Here is a 9,017-nt window from a genome sequence, read left to right as displayed (position 1 = left end):
CACCAGGATATATAAACCAGTACACGCACACACACACACACACACACACACACGCATTTTCTATAAAATACAGAAAATTAAGTCCTCATTTTCATTATAGGTACTTTACATTCAAATAATTTTATACTTGTTTACAAATATACAAATAATATAACTATTTTTTGTTTATTAGTAGCCTAATTGTTCCATTTTTTTTGTTTATTAGTAGCCTAATTGTTCAATTTTTTTTGTTTATTAGTAGCCTAATTGCTTACTAGGAAAATGTTTTACAGTCTATGAGTGATTAAATCTACCACGCAAGAACGACAAATTAAAACTACATCTTTATGCATATATTCACCCGAGTCATGCACATTAGTACTTGAACTGGTAAAAAAAATGTTTAGTATTATCATTTTTCAAACATGATCTGGTTAATCTTTACACTGCTTTACCGCACCGCTTTGGATCGGACGACTACTACGTCACTCCAGGCATGACGTCGGCGGATGCAGTTCTTCCACCAGCCAATCACAGCACTCGGGAGGCGGGCGCTCGCCATTCGCGCTCTTGGAAGTTCAGCGGGTCTCACGTGAGACGTAAACAAACCTTCACGTGCATTTGAAAGTGCTTATATTTGATGTAGTGAACGAGTGCCAGTTCATGTGAATGTGTTTGTGTTTACTTATCATTTAGTGAATGAGTGAGAGCTGATCATGGCTGGAGTCATCCGCAAACTCGATGAGACTGTAGTGAACCGCATCGCAGCAGGAGAGATTATCCAGCGGCCTGCCAATGCTATCAAAGAGATGATGGAGAACTGGTGAAGGGCTTTTATTGAGCACTATAATAACTTCTGTCTGATGAGATTTTATTAATTTATACCTAATAACTGGTGTCGCAGAGGTTCATCACCAGTAAACAAATACGTACTGACTAAAAACTAATATAGTCACTAATACATGATGACGTTTATTGATTATTTATGACTGGTGTTACTTTATGGTACATAATTATCTGGCACGACTTTTCATATCACTAATAAACACATGTTTATTGTAAAATCTCTTCAGCTTCAACTAAAACTTTTAAAATCGTTTTCGTTAAATTAAATACAGCTGAAATAAAATATACTGTAAAAAAAAAACTTAAAACTGATATTAGAAAAGTTTTACCTTGGTATCTACTTAAAGCAACAACTATATATGTAGTATTAATGACAGCACATAACAAAATGACTACATTAAAATGAAAAGCAATTGGAAATATAAACCTAAAAGCAAATTCATTATTATTCTGTTATTATAATATTATTGTAATAATAAATACTTAATATTTATTAAGTACATAATAAATAAATACTATATAATAATAAAAAATAATAAATACTACAATAGTATATAAATAGTTCTAAAATAATATTAAAATTATACTAAAACGGCACAATGCTGTGATATGTGATAAACGTTGGCACCAGATGTTCATTGTTAAAAGCAAATTTGTACATGTATATAAGGAACACATATGGCACCTGTTATGGGAAATGACCCTAATATGTCAACAGCTGCATTTGACACAATATGAGACACTAATATTTGTTTTAAATCCTCAGTTTGGATGCAAAGGCCACAAATATCCAGATAACAGTGAAAGAGGGCGGACTGAAGCTCATCCTCATTCAGGACAACGGCACTGGCATCAGGGTAAATCACTTATTTTTACACTGCAGTGCACACACCGGCAGACATTGCTAAATGACAAATTTCTTATTCGGAGCGTGTTGCATTTAAATTTTTTTGCAGAAAGATGATATGGAAATAGTCTGTGAGCGTTTTACAACCAGCAAGCTTCAGTCTTTTGAGGACTTGTCATCAATCGCAACATATGGATTCAGAGGGGAGGTATGAATCACTTCAGCTGATCGCAGTGCGTTTACTGATTAACCTTGACTCTAAATCTCTTCTTTATTGATAGGCTCTCGCCAGTGTAAGTCATGTAGCCCATGTAACAATTACCACTAAAACAGCCGATGCAAAATGTGCCTACAGGTAATGTTTTTATTTTATATAATATAAAATATTTGAGATATTGTTATACAGTTATATCATTTTGTATATATTTTAGCATACATGCAGAATGTTAATATACCACAGCACAATAAGTATATTATTTTATTTATTATGCCTTTTTTTTTATTTTTATAAAGAGGTCTGACTTTGGTTTTGTTCACAGGGCCAGTTACTGTGATGGGAAGCTGAAAGCTCCATCTAAACCCTGCGCTGGAAACCAAGGGACATTGATTTCTGTAGGTTTACCTGACATTAAGTCGTTTTTTTACATTTTAAAAAAAAATATTTATTTATGGCGTTTTTGCCTTTATTTAGATAGGACAGTGTAATGATAGAAAGTGAAGTGGGAGAGAGAGGAGGGGGTGGGGGTGGAATCAGGAAAGGTCCAGGATTTAAACTCGCCACCAACACAACTCCATGATCAATCGATTTTTATTCCAGGTAGAAGATCTGTTCTATAATGTGTCTACCCGACGGAAAGCCCTGAAGAGCCCCAGTGAGGAATATTCTAGAATCATTGAGGTTGTGAGCAGGTGTGTTCATGAGATCCAGAAGGTGTTTGTTCTGCTTTAAGATCCGGAATGATCATTCATGTCAACCTGTATGTATTTCTTGTCATACAGATACGCCATTCACAACTCTGGGAAAAGTTTTTCTGTCAAGAAGGTGAAATGCTCATTTCATAGCAGTGTTGTTATTATTGTTTAACTACAATTAAAAACATTTTTGCTCATTTAAATAAACAGAAACTGAAATAAAATGAATTATAAACAAACGTAAACTAGTATTATTTCAGTTAGTGGTCTAATTTTCATTTCATTTAAGGTAAAGCACTAAAAGTATTCAAACTAAAACTGAAATAATTAATAAAATAAATAAAAATGTCAAAATCAACTAAATTTCTTAAAATGTAGCTAAAATTAAAAGGAAAACATAAAATATATTTTGAAAAAAAATGCTTAAATAGTATATTAATGATACTAAAATAACATTGTTAAAGAGTAAATTGAATTTAAATATGTATAATAACATTTCCCCCCTCTGTTTTAGCAAGGTGAGATGGTTGCAGATGTGAAGACCCTTCAGAACGCCTCTGTGCTGGACAACATTCGTGCGGTGTTCGGTGTAGCTGTTAGCAGGTACTTTTATTTGATCATTTTTAGGTACTGTGAACATTTTCTAACCTCATTTTAACAGAAGGATACATTGATTTGAGGTTCAATGATGGAGTAAAGCAAACATTTCTATGTGTGTTTCAGGGAGCTGATTGAAGTTGAGTGTGAAGATCAGAAACTCGCTTTTAAAATGAAGGGCTACATCTCCAATGCCAACTACTCTGTCAAGAAATGCATCCTTATCCTTTTTATCAACCGTATGTGTTACAAGTTTGTTTCTATCTTAGTTTTTAAAAGCATTGGAAAAAATCCTAGCTGTCTTTATGATGAATAATCACTGTTCTGATTAATATCATTTGAACACAAGACTTTCATAATTCTGACTTTGTCATCTAGATCGCTTGGTGGAGTCTAGTGCCCTGAAAAAAGCAATTGAGACTGTCTACACTGCTTATCTACCCAAAAACACTCATCCTTTTCTTTATCTTAGGTAAGTCACTTTGTAGTATGGAAGTATACACTATCGTTCAAAAGTTTGAGGTCAGTAAATTGGTTATTTTAAATTAAATTACAATTAAATTGATCAAAAGTGACAGTAAAGACATTTCTAATAATGTTACAAAAGATTTCTGTGTCAAATAAATGCAGAGAATTCTAAAACAAATGTATCACAGGTTCCACAAAAATATTAAGCAGCACAACTGTTTTCAAAATTGATAATAATAAGAAATGTTTTTCACCAAATCAGCATAGAATGATTTCTGAAGGATCATGTGACACTGAAGACTGGAGTAATGATGCTGACAATTCAGCTTTACATCACAGGAATAAATTAAATTTTAAAGCATATTCAAATAGAAAGGAATTCTTTTAAATTGTAATATTATTAGCAGCCTTGGTGAGCACTTCTTCTTAAAAAACGCACAGACCTCAAATTTTGAAACGCTAGTGAAGTCTGCTTTCTTCATTCATGTGAAGCAAATCTAGAAATGTTTTACTAATACTTTACAATTGCTTTCGCTCTGAAGTTTAGAGATTGCTCCTCAAAACATTGACGTGAACGTTCACCCCACCAAGCACGAGGTGCACTTCCTGCATGAGGACAGCATCATCGAGAGCGTTCAGAAACACATCGAGAGTAAACTGCTCGGCTCGAACTCTTCACGCACATACTTCACACAGGTGATCCTTCAATTCCAGCAGGAAATATTGAACATCTTCTAATCTGACCAACACTTGACTGATGTGCATGATCCATAGACTTTGCTTCCAGGACTTTCGGCGTCCACCAACGCGTCAAAAGCCTCTAGTTCCTCAGCAGATTCCCAGGAGCGAGTATACGCCCATCAGATGGTCCGCACTGACAGCAAAGTCCAGAAGCTGGATGCGTTTCTCCAGCCATCAACCTCATCGTCTGCTGCTCAGAGCAGGTCAGATAAAGCCTCCAGCTCTTCCACTGCTGCTCAGGGTTCAGCCGAACCAGACCACTTGGAGCTGCTGACTGCTCTGGATGTTCTGGAGCCGTGTGACGCAGAGGATCCACAGACAGACAGTCAGCCTCCTCCTGATGAAGCACCACCAAGGTGAAACGCACAAAACAGGCTGTTGATGAGATTTGTGTGGGACTTCAGTTACATAAGAGGAGCCTGGGGCAAGTTGTTGCACTTGTTACTTATTTCTTAGGCTTCCAGTTTCGATGTAGATATATAACTTAAAGTGTTCACTACACACAAAAAAAGAATAATGTTTAACACATAGCAGAGCATATGGAGTAAGTTTTCACAATGCAAACGTCGCTAACCTCTCTACTCACATTGCTTTCTAAGCAGAAGATCAACCTGTTGTTTGATTGGTCTTCAGGAAAAGACCTCATGTTGAGGAGGTGAAGGAGGATTTGACGGCCGCCTCTCTTCCCAGGAGACGCTTCATTAAACTGACCAGCATAAAGGAGCTCCGGGAAGATATTGAGCAGCATACTCACAAAGGTTAAACAATATCCACTTAATATCCACAGACTGAAATTCTAGCCTTTTTTTTAGTCTTTAGTGTCACATGATCCTTCAGAAATCATTCTGTTATGCTGATTTGCTGTTCAAGAAACATTAAAGGTGGGGTAAGTGATTTCTGGTAGCCAATGTTGACATTTGAAATCACCAAAACAAACACGCCCCTACCCCAAAAGGGTCTCACCCCTATTTTGATAGCTCCGCCCCAATCTATGGTCTACACTGGATGCGGTGCGGCACGACACGACAAATCCCCAACAAAAAACTGCTACTGCATTCTATTCATGACGTTCCGATATGTCTTGCCGATAAGAGGAATATGTTAACTCACATGTGCTCAGGGTGTGCTAGCGATTAGATCACCTCAACAGTGTGGCTCATTCTTGAAGCAAAGTTTTGTCTGAATGATGATTAGATTCACTCTTTTGGATCGCTGCATTTAATCTGTGAAAGCATGTACAGAATGAGCATTCAGTGTATGATAGAGTAAACAGTAATAGCACGTGCAGCAGCGGCAGCAGTGACAGCCTCCCCCAGGTCCTAATGGCCGTTTGGTAAGGAGTTTTAATCTGTAGGGGGCGCTGTTGGCCTACTTCTAATTAAATTAATAGTAAAATACCCTACACAAATAACATTTAGACTGTGTTTCTGATTAAATAAAGCAGTAATTGATGTCATAAAATAATGAGTATGTTTTGATTTAAAGGTCATAAGCTATAGCTTACATGAAAAAAATCACTTGTAAATTAAATAATTTTATATATACTGATTTATTCATTAATGTGTAATATGTTTTATTTTTTAAACAAATCATAAGCTCTAAAAGATTTTCAGAATTTTTACAACTCTTCTGCTTTAGACCATCTACAAATGTTAAATCTTAAAATGTTAGGGTTAACACTGCATCTTTCTGGGGAAAAAAATACAGCGATTGATATATAGTTTAGTTATAGTTATTTTCAAAGCTTCAATGTACTGTCAAAAAACCGTCATTATTGTTTATTTAATTCTAACAAATAAGTTCTTGTTAAAAACGAACCAAAATAAAATAAAAAATAAAACCTTTTAAAAAAATAAAATAAAAATATTTTGCTTATAATTTATGCACAGGAGAGACTTGGTGTTGTTTCCAAACAAAAGGAAATATATCGGTATCGACCAAGATGAGTTGAAAAATATCGGCATATCGGATATCGGCAAAAATCCAGTATCGTGCATCCCTAATTATTATCAGTGTTGAGAACAAGTTGTGCTGCTCAATATTTTTGTGAAAAATGCTTTGATGAATAGAATGTTCAAAAGAACAGAATCTATTTGGAATAGTAGTTGTTTGTAACATAAATGTCTTTACTGTCACTTTTGATCAATATAATGCATCATTACTGACTGAATTTCTTAATGGTAGTGTATATACCGGTAATGTAATGAATTTAGTGTTTTGTCCTCCACAGGTTTACAGGATCTGCTCCAGAATCACTCATTCGTAGGTTCAGTCAATCCTCAGTGGACTCTAGTGCAGCACCAGACCAAACTCTACCTGCTCAATACAACCAAACTCAGGTTAGAACCACAGCAATTGCTGACATCACTCCATTCTCGACCGTACTTTCTATTCCAGCATTTTCTACTGATTTTTATTATATATGTGTCAACAAACATACTTTTGTCTCCTGTTTTCTACAGCCAGGAGCTGTTTTATCAAATTTTGATCTACGATTTTGGTAACTTCGGGGTTCTTCGATTGTCGGTGTGTTGTTGCATTCAAGTTTTTTTTACATTTTTTAAAATAAACTATAACTAATATGTGACCCTGGAGCACAAAACCAGTCTTAAGTCGCTGGGGTATATTTGTAGCAATAGCCAAAAATACATTGTATGGGTCAAAATTATGGATTTTTCTTTTATGCCAAAAATCATTAGGACATTAAGTAAAGATCATGTTCCATGAAGATATTTTGTAAATTTCCTACCGTAAATATATCAAAACTTAATTTTTGATTAGTAATATGCATTGCTAAGAACTTCATTTGGACAACTTTAAAGGCGATTTTCTCAATATTTAGATTTTTTTGCACCCTCAGATTCCAGATTTTCAAATAGTTGTATCTCGACCAAATATGATCCTATCCTAACAAACCATACATCAATGGAAAGCTTATTTATTCAGCTTTGAGGTATAGATTTCAATTTCAAAAAATGTACCCTTATGACTGGTTTTGCGGTCCAGGGTCACATATTTTATTTAACTATATTTTACATCAGATACATTTAACCGATTAAAAACTAAAGTTGCGTTTCTTCAGAATCCAGCTCCGCTCTATGATTTGGCCATGTTGGCTCTGGATTCGGAGGAGAGTGGATGGACGGACGAGGACGGTCCAAAAGAAGGACTGGCCCAGTATATCGTGGATTTTCTGAAGCAGAAAGCAGTAATGCTGGAAGAGTACTTTTCTCTGGAAATAGATGAAGTGAGTGACACATACTAAACTTACATCAGTATAACTGATTTACAATAAGCTCAAAATGCTTTTTATTTGACCTCAGGTTGTTCCGAGATACAAATGCTAAAAACCTCTTTATATAACCATGGTTAAAAAAAATCATTTGGACTATTGCTTTTACAAAACAAGCATTTCCTTACAGGAAGGGAACCTGACTGGTCTGCCAATGCTGCTTGATAATTACACTCCTGCTATGGAGGGACTTCCCATGTTCATTCTGCGTTTAGCCACAGAGGTCAGCATTTCACTGAATTGTAGTTTATTGGCTTTTGTATTTACTGGGCATTAGTTAAAACATAAAATCCAGATGCAACTAAATGACTGATGGATGATGCAGGTGAACTGGGATCGAGAGAAGGAGTGTTTTCATGACTTCGGCATAGAATGCAGTCACTTCTATTCCATAAGGAAACAATACACACTGGAGCCGGATGCAGAAGAGCCACAGGTAGTTCAAATGCTACACACAAAAATCAGACAATTTTGGGTAGCAAATATATATTGCACAGACTGCAGAAAAAATATAACGGTATACTTCTCTGAACATGATGCATTCAGCTGTTTTGTGGTTTATGTCAACGATCTTTGATTAGTAGGAAAATCAAATGAAACCCAAGAGTTTTTAATGTGTGAATTATTTGTAGGATGCAGAGATGAGCTGGCAGTGGAAGGTGGAGCATGTGCTTTTTAAAGCACTCCGCACTCTCTTCAGTCCTCCAAAACACTTCAGTGAAGACGGCAGCGTTCTGCAGATAGCCAGCCTGCCTGAACTCTACAAAGTGTTTGAAAGATGCTAAGTTTTAGTAGTTGTGTAATAGTTTTAATGTTGTGTTATCAAAAACGGCAGCTTTTCTACGTGTTTTCTTGGTTAGCTGACCAACTGAAAATGACTGACAGAGATAATCAGCCTGTCACATTATTTCTGGTGTCCAGCTAACATTAAACCAAGATATTTGTACTGCAAATTAATAAAAAAAAGACTGTATTTTGAAATAATAAACATAACAGTTTTCATTACTGTCTTCTGATGGAACTGACTTTAATACCATAATGCACTTACACATATGCATCTGGCAGATGCTAACTGGATAAATCCAAAAGCGTGATTTAGATGCCAAATAAAACACATCAAGTACATCACGCCAAAATAACGTTTTAAAGTGAAGTGTGTCATTTTGCACCAACGGCACCAAAAAAAAAAATTTGTTCTGCAGTGAATGGGTGCTGTTAGAATAAGAGTTAGAAAATTTGATGAAAACATCACAAGTAATTCATACAACTCTAGTCCATCAATCGATGTTGGAAATGCGGTGTGAATCCTGTGTGAATAAGTGATGTAATGCTACA

General features: G+C 35.7%; 1 protein-coding gene across 1 annotated transcript; it reads left to right on the top strand.

The window, feature by feature from the left end:
* Positions 1-496: 496 nt before the first annotated feature.
* mlh1 (mutL homolog 1, colon cancer, nonpolyposis type 2 (E. coli)) lies at positions 497-8,627 on the top strand. The gene is made up of 20 exons (XM_016533599.1): positions 497-578; positions 676-802; positions 1,592-1,682; positions 1,782-1,880; positions 1,954-2,027; positions 2,212-2,284; positions 2,490-2,581; positions 2,672-2,714; positions 3,099-3,187; positions 3,308-3,420; positions 3,560-3,653; positions 4,192-4,345; positions 4,424-4,746; positions 5,024-5,148; positions 6,621-6,729; positions 6,853-6,916; positions 7,473-7,637; positions 7,813-7,905; positions 8,008-8,118; positions 8,315-8,627. Exons 2-20 carry the CDS (start codon positions 696-698, stop codon positions 8,465-8,467), a joined length of 2,172 nt encoding a protein of 723 aa, XP_016389085.1. The 5' UTR covers positions 497-578; positions 676-695; the 3' UTR covers positions 8,468-8,627.
* Positions 8,628-9,017: the final 390 nt, after the last annotated feature.

This window comes from Sinocyclocheilus rhinocerous, unplaced genomic scaffold (assembly GCF_001515625.1).
Source record: "Sinocyclocheilus rhinocerous isolate Xijiao unplaced genomic scaffold, SAMN03320098_v1.1 scaffold304, whole genome shotgun sequence".
NCBI lineage: Eukaryota > Metazoa > Chordata > Actinopteri > Cypriniformes > Cyprinidae > Sinocyclocheilus > Sinocyclocheilus rhinocerous.
Note: the sequence above shows the minus strand (reverse complement) of the source record. Positions and strands in the feature narration are given on the sequence as shown.